Below are 15,592 nucleotides of genomic sequence, written 5' to 3'. Positions count from 1 at the left end.
AAAAAGGATGAAACAGGAAACGGCCGTTATCTGTTTTTTCCACTTTTCATTTTAACACAAAATCGAAAACTGAAAAAACTAATCATCAGTTTTGTTTTTATTTTTATTTTGGTTTTGGAGACAAATAATGACGAAAATAGTTGTTTTTATTTTAATTTTCTTATTTTTGTTTTTATTTTGAAAAACGAATGAACGAACGACACACGGATTGTCGACGTTTTTCTCCATTGTCGGACAAACGAAACGCGAGAAACGCTTCATCCAAGATCCGACTGAGTTCACAGAGAATTAAAAAACGCTGCAAAAGGCCAGTTCACCGTCTAAAATGTGTTTTAGATTCGTGGACGTGTACGGAACATTGCGATTGGTCCAACAACTATCCTCATGTCAAACTCCGCCCCTTCATCCCGGTGTTTTGATTCGATTACAAACACTAGGACAGTCTTGTGTGATGTCATGTAGTACTTGAAATTGCGGTAGCCACTAAAAGCAGCAGCACACACAAACTCCAAATGCATCTAGTTTACTCTACAACAGCCAAAACAAAAGCCCCAGGAACAGCGGACGACGCCGTTAAAACACCGTATCCACAGTTTAGTCATAAAAAAAAAATTGATTTGGTGTTTAATTCCGCTTTAAACTAAATAAAAATGTTTGAAAATCGAACTCGGACAGCAGGACTTTCTTCCAATGAGAGTAAATTACAAGAATAGACTGTACAAAGAAGCGGAAAGTGAAAGTGAAAGTGACGTCACCCGCAACGTTCGGCTCCAGTCAAATGAAGCTTATCGCGGCTCGAGGTTAAAGAAGCAAATTTGGAGCCGATTTTCATATTTTGATGAAAATTTTGACGGTAATGCTTCTTTTTTTAGCAACACTATCAATCAAAATAGTTGGAAATGCGAACGGGAGCGACATCGGTGAAAGAAAGCATCTAATTTGTCGGTTATTAACGTTCGTATTTTGATTTACCGACAATTTTGCAAAATAAAAACCCTGGGATTGTGTAGAATCTGTGTATCATTTGTTCATTTGTTTTTCAAAATAAAACTAAAATAAGAAAATGAAAAAAAAACAACAATTTTCCTCATTATTTGTCTCCAAAATAATAAAAAAAAAAAAGATAATGATTTGTTTTTTCATTTTTCAATTTTGTGTTTAAATGAATAATGGGAAAAAAAAAAAAAAAAAAAAAACTTAAACTGCAAAGTCAGACTGAACCAGGTCTGAACCAGGTCCAGGACCAGACCGGGACCAGACCAGGACTGAGACCGGGACCAGACCGGGACTGAGGCCAGGACCAGCCCGGGACTGAAACCGGGACCAGACCGGACTGACCGGACTGAAACCGGGACCAGACCGTGATTGAGATCAGGACTGAGACCGGGACTGAGGTCGAGACCAGATCAGGACCAGACCGTGATTGAGACCGTGATTGAGACTGGGACCAGACCGGGACCAGACCAGAACCAGTCCAGGAACAGACCAGAACGGGACTGACACCGGGATCAGACCAGGACTGAAACAGTTTAGTCCTGGTTTAGTCCTGGTTCAGTCCGACATCGCAGTTTAAGTCACGTAAACAGGAAATGTCTGTTTTTTCCATTTTTCATTTAAACACAAATTCTGAAAAACTGAAAAAAATGAATCGTTATTCGTTTTTTCATTTTGGTTTTGGAGGCAAATAATAAAGAAAATTGTTGTTTTTTCATTTTCTTATTTTTGGTTTTATTTTGAAAAACGAATAAACGAACGACACACAGATTTGACAGGAGCAGTTACAGAGAAAGCGACGTTTTTTCCAATTAAACGTGAATTAGAATCAGATTCGCGGTTTTGCGTTTTCGCTTCGTCCATTTCTATTTACAGTCTACGGTTCATGGTACATGGACAGAGGGATATTATCGTAAAATAAGATGAGGCTGCCCGGCGCTGTGCCATAAAAATCTGTGGTAACGTTGCATCGGGTCCATCGTGCGGTGTCTGTGTGGTGGTTTTGCATAGTAATAGTCTGAGATCTGATTGTACGTCCTCGAAGCTCGCCGGTTTAACGCTCACTACGTTTACATGCACACCGAGAAAAAACACGGGAAACGGGGAAACAGGCCTCGTCCAATTTAAACCAAACTTTATAAACTTTCAGATCTGATTGTGATGTCGTGAAGCGGCTTTCAAAAGCGTCTGGAGAAGTTTGTAGAACTCGGAGACACCGGCAGCAAGTCACAGCAAAGTCGGATTTACGTTAGACTCGGACTAGGAGAGGCGTTCAACTGCACAACGTAAGAAATCGTCCGGAAAATATTAGACATACATTAAATTTTTTCAGATTTATTCACTACTTACTAGTTCTGAGACGTTTAATTCTAGTCTAGAGGTCGTTTATTTTGAGATAACTCGTCAAGTAAAATGAATTTTCTGATAGATTTAAGTGTTTAGATCTTAAATTTGGTTTCAGTTCGTTGTTTTGGACGCTATGTTTTAAAAAAGTAAAGTAAAAAGTCAAAGCTTCTGGAGCTTCGTGTTCATTTGTGTTGTGAAGAACTTGTGAGTAACAGAGTTCGTAGCTCGTCTGAAGATCTAATTCTCAACGTGATGAGATGTTGTTTATCTCATTTTTCGCTGAAAGTTATACATCGTTTTATATGTTCGATAACTGTTTTTATTTATAATTATAGCTGCAAAGTTTTAGAGCGAAGGTTAAATAACTAGAAGCACTTGAACGCCTCGTAGTCCCCTAGTCGTACTTACTGGGTTCCTTGACCTGTTCAAGACTGGACCTGCTCTAGACTGGATCTGCTGTAGGTCACGACAAGAGTCTGAGAGCTTTTGTGTGGAGATGATTTGACTTTGGACCTGCTGTAGACTGGACCATCTACAGACTGGATCTGCTGTTAGACCTGGACCTGCTCTAGACTGGACCTGCTCTAGACTGGACCTGCTCTAGACTGGACCTACTGTAAACTGGACCTGCTGCAGACCGGGACAAGCGTCTGAGAGCGTTTGTTTGAAGATGATGGGCGTGTGATTGTTCTCTGTGCATGTAACCGCAGTGAGTGAATCTGAGTTTACGTTGGACCTTTTCACCTGTCGTCAGGCGAGTGCACATGGCCTTATCCTCGGTTCATCCACAGAAAAGACGGTTTGTGACTGATTGAACATCTCCCTGTCCCCTGTGTGCGCTGGGCGGACTTCTTTATTCTCATTCTGGATGTGCGTTTCCACCAGTCTCCATAAGCTGCTGTAAAGTTACAGTGACAAAGGTTTTGCAAAAGAATGTAACCTCGGCAGTGCCGTATAGTACAAGGCATTTGTTGGCATAGTTTCTTTAAGACTGTATTTTACAGTTACAATATATGTCTATATTTATAAGTATTTATATATATTTATATTTCTTTCCTAACAAACATGTAAAGAGTGAGCTGTCCACGGTGATCCAGCAGGCTCCACATTTACCTCATGATTAAGGCCTGGTCAACTACTCGGTCCTTTTGAATTCATTTTCTGTTTTAAAAAAGTCTGGTTGGACATCACAAACACATATGGCCGCCCCGACAAAGTGCAGGACTGTGGAATCAGTAGAATCGGTGAACTCAGTAGAATCAGTGAACTCAGTAGAATCAGTGAAATCAGTAGAATCAGTGAAATCAGTAGAATCGGTGAACTCAGTGTGTGAAAAAGTGAAGCGTCAGTGTAAAAGGGGGACATCCACAGCATGACGTGGTGCAGTGTTTCGTGAGCTTCAGTCTGTACAGGCATAATACACAATACTACAGGAGGCCCCAGTGTCTGTGCTCCTGCTCTGGTCCCACGGGAGCTCAGGTCAGCTCAGGTCAGCTCAGGTCAGGCCGGCGTCCGTGCGTCTGCTACAGTCAAACTCTCGTCGCTCCAGTGCTTTTTGCTTCATTGTCTCTGTATGAAACATGTTTTAAACGTAAGTGCTTTGCCGATACAGATCTAAACATCTTCTGGTCAGATGTTTCCCGCACTGACCCGCTCTGCTCCGGTGACCCGCGGGTTCTACTCGGGGCTGTGCTCGCTCTCCGGCTGGCCCTCGCTCCCCCGCCCCTCCTCCATCTTCACGCTGAACACGTTGCTGTGGTCGGTCTGGGTGCTCTCGTCCAGCTCCTTCACCTCCCTGAAGTCCGTCAGCTCCTCCTCCAGGGCGGGGCTGGAGCCGGCGCTGCTGCTGGTGCTGTGGGGGCGGGGCTCTTTGCCGGACGCCGCCCCCTTGTGGTTGGTGGGCTGGTTGACGTAGAACTGCTGATTTTGGAAGAACTTGATGATGGTGAGCTTGGGCAGGTCGAGCTGGGCGGAGAGGGTGTGCACGGCCTCCTCGTCCGGGTACAGCCCCACGTCCTGGATGAAGCTCTGGAGGATGCCCAGGGCCTCCAGGGAGATCTTGGCCCCGGACGAGCGCGGCTTGTTGGAGGCCCTGGAGCCCTCGGAGTCCTCGGGGCTCTCGGCGGGGGAGCCGGTGGAGGGCTGGCGGGGCGGCAGGCGCGGGCCCTGCTGGGGCTGGAGGGGCGGCTGAGGGAGCACGGGCTGGGGCAGGACGGCCTGGGGGGGCAGCTGCAGGGACAGGGGCGGCGGGTGCTGGCTCTGGGACTGGGCCTGCAGGGACAACAAACGACAACATTATTTAAAGAGAATATATCAAGAATACAAAATAAAATACAAAAACAATACTCCTGAGACATTTGTGTTCTGACAGAAAACTTCATTTATTTTTAATATTTACACATTCTTGAATTATTGTTGTTCAGCACTTTGGTCAAGTTTGGTCGTTTTAAATGTGCTCCATAAATAAATTAGATTTTCAGCCAAAGATATTATCTGTATAATTTAATCAGACTCTTTCTGGGCCTGGTTACTGTCTGGACGTGAGAGACCGCAGTGAGGCGCCAGTGGCCCTTTGGCAAGACACTTCACCTACTTTGTCTGTTTGTATGAATGTGGTGTGAGTGTTGGTGGTGATTGGAGTTGGGCTGGTATCATTAAGAAGTTGCCGATACGATACACACCTCGATACAGTGCACTTTCGATTCGATATGATATATTTCAAATGGATTCGATACAGTTCAATAAAAAAATAAAGGCTAAATCGTGTCTGTGATACTAAAGTCTTTGTTAAACCACTTCTTCTTGTGCAAAGTTCATATGAAACACAAACATTTTAATCATCAAAACAGTAAAAATGTCAAATGTGTCGCATAAATGAGTTTCCTTTCACTCCACAAGCAACAAAACTGTAGCTGTAACAAAATAATTTAGTAAAACACACCTAAAAATCCTCTTGGTGAAATATCGATACAACAGCCCACGATATCGATACTGTATCATCACATTAAACGATATAGCGATATTCTGATATTTTTGCACACCCCTAGATTGGATTGGTCAGTGGTCACAGTCTCACTTCTGTCAGTTTGTCTCAGGGCAGCTGTGGCTACAAGAGTCTTAAAATAAGTGGAGGGAATAAAAAAAAGACTGAAAAGCCTTTTTGAGTGTCCAAAAAAAGCTCTATATGAATTAAATACATTCTCATTGTTTTTCACTCCACTCTCCACTCCATTTCCACTCTCAAAAACTTGTGTGTTATTTCTGGAATATCTTAAAAGACCAAATCTGAAGTTGTACGAATTTGGTGCACTTCAAAAAAACAATATACAAACCAAATCTTACAGAAACGTTTACAAGACCAGATCCACTGACGAGTAAAACCCACGACTATGAACTAATAAACACAAGCTTTTCTTTAACATTTTCTTTAACATTTTCTTCAACATTACCTTTTATTTTGGTACGATCATAAATTATATGAATAATTTTGTGCCTACAATAAGATTATTATTATTAGTTTCTATGACCATAAACGCAAAAACTAAACTGGCATCTTTAACAAATGAAGATAAGAACTAAAAAAAAAAAAAAAAAAAAGTGATTGTATTTGTGTTTGGATTAGTGTGTGGAACAATCAAACTTTAAAAGGGTCTAAAACAATTTACACATTTAAAATATATATATAATTATTAATTCTAGAGAAATATAGAGAAATACGATAAATCATATTTTACCCCATGGAACCGGCAGAATAACTGTAACCCTCAATTATATTTATATATTTAAGTGTGATTATAAACCAGTAGGTATAAATATTAACATGTACATGGTCTGTGTATGTGTGTGTGTGTGTGTGTGTGAACATCAACGTATATTGGATTGTGTTCTGTGTGTGTGTGTGTACACTACAAGATTTAGAGAATATATCATTTGTTCATTATTTTTTTTAATATAAAACCAAAAAAAGATAAATAATTAATAAATTATTTTCTTCATTATTTGTCTCCAAAACCAAAATGAAAGAACAGATAATGATTCTGTTTTTCAGTTTTTGATTTTGTGTTTAAATGAAAAATGGAAAAAACGGATAACAACGTGACTTTACGTGACTTAAACTGCGATGTCGGACTGAACCATGTCCGGGACCAGACCGGGACTGAGACCAGGACCAGGACCAGACCGGGACTGAGACCGGGACCAGGACTGAGATCGGGACCAGACCGGGACATTGACCTTGACTGAGACCGGGACTGAGGCCGGGACAAGACCTTTCCTGCACTCATTAATTAAAAAATGTGTTTTGTGTTGTTTTTTCTGTAAATCTGCCGTCTTGTCTCCTGTTCTATATGTTAAAAAAGTTTTGGCAAAACAATTGTTAAACTTCAGCCTAAACCTCTTGGGTCTGTAGAATAACCTTAGTGATCTGCATAAACTGCATAACTTTTTTATGTTAAATCATTGAAATATGATGTATGATTATGTAAATTGACCGAAGAAAATAAACAAAAAAAAAAGTTAATATTGACCAAAATAATCCTGATAATGATTTTTTTCCATCATCGAGCAGCTCTACTTGAAATTATTTAAATTCAGAATAAAAACATGTCAACGTGTCCACAGAGGAGCTGGGAGTCTCTTCCAAACTCTTCTGTCATTGTTTATTTTTGTTTAAACCGAAAATCCCGGCACCCAAATCGTCTCGATCTCGCCCCCGTTTCACCCGAGCTCCACAATGTCACAGATACAGATCTGTGCGTTACGTCACTCGCATTCCGCACGCGCGATATTCCCATAACAAATTCAATAGAAAACCTATGAAAAACTACTGTCGGGCTCTAAGTGGAGCGCGTTAAACAATACACAAGTCCGCAGAGCCATAAAGCCCGGTTTGTTATCAGGGGCCACTTATCACGGCGCTTTCATTGCATCTCCAGCGCCGTGTGAAAAGTCCCGCCCCCCCCCGTTCCCTCGTAAACACGCCGAACACGTCCCGGCTCCCGCTCTGGATGTGGCCTCTGATTGGACGGCGGGTTTTAAAATCCTATCTCGGGCCGCGCTAGTCTAAACAGCACTTAACGTTTGTCTCGCTGTGAATGCAGGGGCCCGAGTGGGACTCCACGGGGGCCCCCTGACCTCGCAAAAATGGCCGCTCTCCCGCTCTCCTCGCCCCTGACTGACTCACGCCGTAACAATGGCTGTTTCATAATGGAGTGGGCGCAGCGGCAGAACGAGGCTGTAGTGACTCCGCCGACGGGTTTAGGTTCATGTTATAAATGTGTTTTGGAAGATTATAGATTCAAGTCGGCCTCATACGAAACCAGGGAAACCGTAACAGATAATACTCCCTACAACTGTGCAACTCACCTTATGTAACAGATAATACTCCCTACAACTGTACAACTCAGCCTTATGTAACAGATAATACTCCCTACAACTGTGCAACTCGCCTTTATGTAACAGATAATACTCCCTACAACTGTACAACAACTCAGCCTTATGTAACAGATAATACTCCCTACAACTGTGCAACTCAGCCTTATGTAACAGATAATACTCCCTACAACTGTGCAACTCGCCTTATGTAACAGATAATACTCCCTACAACTGTGCAACTCACCCTTATGTAACAGATAATACTCCCTACAACTGTGCAACTCGCCTTTATGTAACAGATAATACTCCCTACAACTGTACAACTCGCCCTTATGTAACAGATAATACTCCCTACAACTGTACAACTCGCCCTTATGTAACAGATAATACTCCCTACAACTGTGCAACTCGCCTGTAACAGATAATACTCCTACAACTGTACAACTGCCCTTATGTAACAATACTCCCTACAAACAACAACTCGCCTTTATGTAACAGATAATACTCCTACAACTGTACAACTGCCCTTATGTAACAGATATACTCCCTACAACAACTCTTATGTAACAGATAATACTCCCTACAACTGTGCAACACTCGTTATGTAACAGATAATACTCCCTACAACTGTACAACAATTTGCCCTTATGTAACAGATAATACTCCCTACAACCGTGCAACTCGCCTTTATGTAATAGATAATACTCCCTACAACTGTACAACAACTCGCCCTTATGTAACAGATAATACTCCCTACAATTGTCATAAAAGGATCTATAAGTCGCCTGTTTGGACTTTAAATATAGAAGAGAGCTTCAAAACAGTGAATAAATGAAATATGTGCAGGTTTAACACGTTAGAATGAACCATCAGTCTTTATTCACGCTAAAATCCTTAAAACCACACACTAAATATTCAATATCAACTTTATCCAGGTAGATTTTCCAAAAAACTTGCAGTAAAAAGTTCATTTTTAATTGATACAAGGTAATTTGGGCCAATTCACCTGGAAACCTGGTGGGCCATAGTTTGGACATGCCTGCTCTGTTGTTTTCCTGTGTTAAATGTTCTTTAGAAAGTCAAGTTTGTTGATCTTTGAAAGGGTATATGTGCATTTTTATTCTTATTTTTTTATTTTATTTAGTTGAAAATGGTCTTCAGTATCATCATTTATCGCAATCATTTCTTGGTCATTTCATCGTCCTGCAAAATCTGTTTTCGTCCCAGGCCTGAACTCCACCGCAGAAACCTGCAGGATTAAAAAAAAAAAAACATCCTGAAGCCTCTTATTTCCGATCGTTCACCTTCTCGTATTTATATCCAGCTTTGCCCAAAATCCAAACCCACCTTCGTGACAGCTTCATAATCTGGTTACGTCTAATCCGCGGCATTAAAACACCAATAACATCCTTTCATCCGTTTACCAGAGCGTCCAAAACTCCCCTCATTCCACAGGCCGCGATTGTAGCCCAAATCTCGTTAGGTTATTTACGCTACCTAAATGGGCGCCTTTGTGCTGTATCGCGCGCTAACCACATCACTAATGGCGCTCAGCTGTGGCCCGCACTTTTAATAGAAGTATTATTGGGCCTGATGAACAAGTTGGTCCGGCGTGCGCGCTCGTTTGGGCACCAGCTGTCGCGGCGGCGGCGGCGGCGAGGAGAAGTTCAGACGTGAAAGAAAAGCAGAAAGAGCGAGCGGCGGAGAGGAACTTTTAAGTGCTGTGCGTCTGTAATTAAACTAGCAACACACACCCGGTCGGCTTTAAGGATAATTGGCTGGAAATGAAGATGAAATAAAAGAAATTGTGTTTGTTGAGGTTTCGCCGGTACAGAAACGCGAGGATATTAGCTCGGTATACAGTGGCTGTTCAAAGGCAGCTGTGTTTGATTTAATGGAGTTATTATGGGAACAATGTGCGCGGGGTTAATTCTACAGTGAGGATGTAAAAGCAGCCAAACAGCATCTATAAGTGTAATTATCAGCACTTCTCTTCATTAGGTCTGTTTATTCACTTTGTTTTTTTTTTTTTTATTCAGACGTGTGTTTTTCCGCGCGTCGACTCCAGACTTGAGAGATTTTAACTTTTCCTCTGATTAAGAATCCTCTAATGTATTGATCCGCCGGTCGCTGAAAAGCAGTTTTTTTTGTTTTTTTGTTGTTTACATCCATTTGCCGTGGGCTTTTAGCGATCCATTTTGAACCACGAGTCAAGAGCAGGTTTCAGAACGAGTTTCCGCGCTCGCTTAAGTCCTTAACGTCTTAAAGCAGACGTGCTGTGTTTCCTAGTCACTGGAGAGAAATGAAATAGAGCCTGACTACTCCTTTTGACAGAGTATTCCCAGGTTTGACTACCTCAAATTTAAGACTTTTTAAAGACCTTTTTAAAACCACTTAAATGAAAATTAAGACCAACATCGCACCCATTATGCAGGCGAAAAACACCAGATCCAGTTCGAACTAGAAAAGCAGTCAGAGAGCGCAGACCTCCGCCAAGGACGACCCCCATTTTTTATATAAATTGAGATAAAATCAGTCTTCTGGACCAGATCCGGATCAGCCTTTGGAATATGAAAGAGGATCCCATTGTCCATCCCTGAGTCACATTTCATGGGGTTTGGTCAATAATTAACCCAGATATTGAGAAACTAAATTTTTGGCCCCATTTACCACAATGTTAACTAAAATTTCAAAGTGATCCAGAATCCAGGATTTCTTCCGGATCAAACCCAAAATGAAATCAGTTCTTCCTTTTCACATTTCCAACAAATCCTGAAAATTTCATCAAAATCGGTCCATAACTTTTTGAGTTATGTTGCTAACAGACAAACAAACAAACAAACAAACAAACAAACGCCGGCAAAAACATAACCTCCTTGGTGGAGGTAAAAATGATCAACCAACTACGGAACAATATCTAGAATCTAAGAGCCGCTGTGGATTAAACCGACACTTCCCCACGATCCATCCGACGTCTTCCTTCGCTCTACTGACTGTTTTACTCTTTGCCGTCGGCGCCAGAAACCAAAGTATTGTTTGCGCAGACTCAAAATTAGACGTTCATTTACGTTACATGATTTCAAGTTGTTGTTGTTGTTGTTGTTTTCCTCCGTTTAACGTCGCACTGCAGCCTGGTTGAGTTTACAAAAAAAATTAGGCTAATGAAATTTAAGACCTTGGACAACAAAATGTAAGACTTTTTAAGACCTTAATTTAGGAAAATGAAATTTAAGACCTTTTTAAGACTTTTAAGACCCCGAGGCTGCACAGTTTTGAGCACCAGGTCCCAAATCTGCACATGTACATCCCTGTTTTTTTGTTTTTTTGTTGTTGATTTTGTTATTTTGTTGACTTGCTCAAACAAAAATAAATGAATGAAAGACTGACATCGCTAACATTGTTGATAACATTTTTGGGGACCCGATCTGATACTTGGTCTTTTTATTTTATTCAGACGTGTGTTTTTCCGCGCGTCGACTCCAGACTTGAGAGATTTTAACTTTTCCTCTGATTAAGAATCCTCTAATGTATTGATCCGCCGGTCGCTGAAAAGCAGTTTTGTTTTGTTTTTTTTTTGTTTACATCCATTTGCCGTGGGCTTTCAGTGATCCATTTTGAACCACGAGTCAAGAGCAGGTTTCAGAAGGAGTTTCCGCGCTCGCTTAAGTCCTTAAAGTCTTAAAGCAGACGTGCTGTGTTTGTGTTTGAGCTGCGGTTATAAACTCTGACACTCGACGATCATTCAGTCATAATTTAGACATTTTAAATCACAATATTCATCTAAAATATCATATTATCATAAACGATCAGAGTTGGGAAAGTTACTTTTAAAATGTATTCCCTACAGATTACAGATTACACACACCAAAACGTAGCTTGTAACAGAATCCATTAAATTACTTAAAGTGAGTAACGTAATCTGAATACTTTGGATTACTTGATATTGTCGTGTTTTTTAAAACTACATGAACATTCCTGCAGATTTCATGAGCCTATGCAGGTTGTTTTCACCAGTACCAGTAGCTCCGGTTTGACATTTAACTTGTAGGCGATTTTATATTTGTTATTTTTTTATATCTCAAATCAGGAGAAGAGAATTTCCAAGACACAAATGTGTTTTTGCCCGTGTTCTGCTGACTCGGTTCTACTGGCTCCTCGACATCGTCCATTGTGCGACTGACACCGCCAACGTCAACAAGACGTTTATGTGGCTCTTATTGCACGTGTTCTGTTTAGGTTTCCGGCAATGAGTGAAATAACTGAAATAAAAAAGAAAAAAAAATGGGATATAACCCAAAATGTGAAAATATCGCCATGTAATCTATTTATTTTAACAAAGTAACTGTAATCCAATTACCACTCATTGAAACAGTAACTGTAACTCCAGTACATGTAATCTGTTACTCCCACACCACACACATGTATATATATATATATATATATATATATATATATATATATATATATATATATATATATATATATATATATATATATATATATATAAAAAACTGGACTGATTGACTGTATGTGTATCTGGTCCTGCGACAGGTGCAGCAGGTGCAGGTGTGTGTGTGTACCTGTATCTGGTCCTGCGACAGGTGCAGCAGGTGCAGGTGTGTGTGTACCTGTATCTGGTCCTGCGACAGGTGCAGCAGGTGCAGGTGTGTGTGTGTACCTGTATCTGGTCCTGCGACAGGTGCAGCAGGTGCAGGTGTGTGTGTGTACCTGTATCTGGTCCTGCGACAGGTGCAGCAGGTGCAGGTGTGTGTGTGTACCTGTATCTGGTCCTGCGACAGGTGCAGCAGGTGCGTGGGCCTCTCGCTGTGGTGCTGCTGCATGGCGCTGCTCTCCTGCTCGTAGATGGCGTCGCGCTCGCCCTGGGGCAGGTTGAGGAAGCGGCGGATGGTGGAGATGTTCTCCCACAGCGTGCGGTTCTCGGGGGTCGGGTCCTCCTTCCAACGCAGAAGCTCACACAGCCAACCCTGAAAACAAAACACAAAACACACAAGGTCAGAACCTAAGGAGTTACGGACCAAAGGAGTTACGGACCAAAGGAGTTATGGACCTAAGGAGTTATGGACCTAAGGTTATGGACCAAGGAGTTACGGACCACCTAAGGAGTTATGGACCTAAGGAGTTATGGACCTAAGGAGTTACGGACCAAAGGAGTTACGGACCAAAGGAGTTACGGACCTAAGGAGTTACGGACCAAAGGAGTTACGGACCTAAGGAGTTATGGACCTAAGGAGTTATGGACCTAAGGAGTTATGGACCTAAGGAGACGGACCTAAGGAGTTATGGACCTAAGGAGTTATGGACCTAAGGAGTTATGGACCAAAGGAGTTACGGACCTAAGGAGTTACGGACCTAAGGAGTTATGGACCAAAGGAGTTATGGACTAAGGAGTTATGGACCAAAGGAGTTATGGACCTAAGGAGTTACGGACCAAAGGAGTTATGGACCTAAGGAGTTATGGACCAAAGGAGTTACGGACCAAAGGAGTTACGGACAAAGGAGTTATGGATCTAAGGAGTTACGGACCAAAGGAGTTATGGACCAAAGGAGTTACGGACCAAAGGAGTTATGGACCAAAGGAGTTACGGACCAAGGAGTTACGGACCTAAGGAGTTACGGACCTAAGGAGTTATGGATCAAAGGAGTTATGGACCTAAGGAGTTACGGACCAAAGGAGTTATGGACCAAAGGAGTTATGGACCTAAGGAGTTACGGACCTAAGGAGGGATGGACCTAAGGAGTTATGGACCTAAGGAGTTATGGACCAAAGGAGGTACTAGCCAAAAGAGGTATGGACCAAAGGAGTTATGGACAAGGAAGTTTGGACGAGGAACAGTGTATCCCCAGGTTGGACTACACCAAATGTAAGACTTTTTAAGACCTTTGTAAGACAACTTAAATGAAAATTAAGACCAACATCGCACCCATTATGCCGGCGAAAAACACCAGATCCAGTTCTAATAATGAAAAACCAACTACGGAACTAAACCGACACTTCCCCATGATCCATCCAACGTCTTCCTCCACTCTGCTGATCACTCAACAGAGACCGAGACCAGGCCGGGACCAGAGCAGGACTGAGACCGAGACCAGGCCGGGACCAGAGCAGGACTGAGACCGAGACCAGGCCGGGACCAGAGCAGGACTGAGACCGAGACCAGGCCGGGACCAGAGCAGGACTGAGACCGAGACCAGGCCGGGACCAGACCAGAGACTCAGAGCCCACGGCAGGTCCGGAGCTTAAAGCTGAGGTTCGAACCCTGCAGAGGCTCGGAGTCAAAGCTCGGAGTCCGCTCTGGTCCTGGTCTGGTCCCGGTCTCACTCCTGGTCTGGTCCTGGACCTGGATCAGTCCGTACGCGGTGTAAAAGTCCGGTATCGCAGTCACGGGAGTCACGTAAACGGGAAACGGTCCTTATCTATTTTTTCCATTTTTCATTTAAACACAAAATCGAAAACTGAAAAAAACAAATCATTATCTGTTTTTTCATTTTGGTTTTGGAGACAAATAATGAAGAAAACTGTTATTTTTTCATTTTCTTATTTTTGGTTTTATATTGAACAACAAATGAACGAATGACACATGGATTAAAGTGTTTCAAAAGACTTGAAAAGATCAACTTTGTCACATCCCACTGGGAAATCAAACATGGAGGTTTGATGCTCACTTTTTCGGACGACCCTTCTCAGTGTGGATTGCGCGATGACCGGAAGTTTGAAATTCGAGATGCGTGTATTATATCGCAGAAAAAAATATCGTACCGAGAGATTTGGATATCGATACATCCCTAGAAAACAACATTAGAACATCAGAAAAAAGTGTAAATTGGCCACTTTTAGTTATTTTCTGTTGACGACAAAGTTGTCAGTTGCGACACAAACACAACACAACCTCACACACAGTCAACACAAGAGGCCCAGTGTGTGTTTGTGTTTTTGTGTGAGTTTGTTTATGTTTTTGTGTATTTTTGTGTGTTTTTGTGTTTCTGTGTGTTTTTGTGTGTGTTTGTGTGAGTTTCTGTGAGTTTGTTTATGTTTTTATATGTTTTTGTGTGTTTTTGTGTGTGTTTCTGTGTGTTCGTGTGTGTTTGTGTGTGTTTTTGTGTGTTTTTGTGTGTGTTTGTGTGTGTTTGTTTATGTTTTTGTGTATTTTTGTGTGTATTTCTGTGTGTGTGTGTGTGAGTTTCTGTGAGTTTGTATGTTTTTGTGTGAGTTTGTGTGTATTTTTGTGTGTTTTTGTGTGTGTTTGTTTATGTTTTTGTATGTTTTTGTGTGTTTTTGTGTGTGTTTGTGTGTTTTTGTGTGTGTTTCTGTGTGTTTGTGTGTATTTGTTTGTGTGCGGTGCCTCCCCGGTGTGTCCTGGCAGAGAGTCAGGGGCGCGCTGTAATCCCCCGGCCAGCGAGGGGCAGCACCTTCCATGTGCTCGGGATTACACACACACACACACACACACGCACACACACACACACACACGCTGCACTCTGGAGATAGCTGTGCGGTTTCGGCGGCTCCGTCCTCCCTCCTCCTCCTCGGGTCCCGTCCAGAGAGCGTGCCCACCTTGTTCCGCTGCCACTTTTATTGTTGCGTTTTTAATTTGAAGGATTTGGACGCCGGCGTGTTTCAGCTGATTCGGCGCAGAGAAAAAGAAGAAGAAGACGAAGAGGACGAGGAGGAGGAGGAGGAGAGCCAAAGACGACCGGAGAACGCTAATCCAAGGCAAATACTCCCCAAAAAGCGGCAGGATTAGACCCCCGAGCGGAGCCAAGCGCACAGGCGGGCACCGCGTGAACCCCGCGCCCGCTGCCAGACGCCCGTTTGATGAAGAAAAGTCAGGAGTTATTAGGCAAACGCCGGAGCCTGATC

General features: G+C 42.4%; 1 protein-coding gene across 6 annotated transcripts in view; it reads right to left on the bottom strand.

Annotated features, from left to right (window-relative positions):
- Nucleotides 1–1,359: 1,359 nt before the first annotated feature.
- The window catches only part of LOC110166306 (DNA-binding protein SATB1), a 262,741-nt gene continuing 248,508 nt past the window's right edge, over nucleotides 1,360–15,592 (bottom strand). For 5 of the 6 annotated variants that reach the window (XR_008633447.1, XR_008633449.1, XR_008633451.1 and 2 more), the window contains 3 exons: nucleotides 12,492–12,698; nucleotides 2,904–4,611; nucleotides 1,360–2,777 (listed from right to left, as the gene is read on the bottom strand). Coding sequence is in view for 1 of the 6 variants with exons in the window: in XM_055163679.1 (XP_055019654.1) it covers nucleotides 4,018–4,611; nucleotides 12,492–12,698 (801 nt within the window). In the remaining 5 variants the exon portion in view is untranslated. Of the gene's footprint in view, nucleotides 2,778–2,903; nucleotides 4,612–12,491; nucleotides 12,699–15,592 lie in introns of those variants that run through there. The other variant, XM_055163679.1, reaches the window with a different exon arrangement.

The sequence above is a fragment of the Boleophthalmus pectinirostris genome, unplaced genomic scaffold (assembly GCF_026225935.1).
Source record: "Boleophthalmus pectinirostris isolate CB_2022bp ecotype Guang Dong unplaced genomic scaffold, ASM2622593v1 HiC_scaffold_6, whole genome shotgun sequence".
NCBI classification, from domain to species: domain Eukaryota; kingdom Metazoa; phylum Chordata; class Actinopteri; order Gobiiformes; family Gobiidae; genus Boleophthalmus; species Boleophthalmus pectinirostris.
This window is presented reverse-complemented; position numbering and strand designations above follow the sequence as displayed.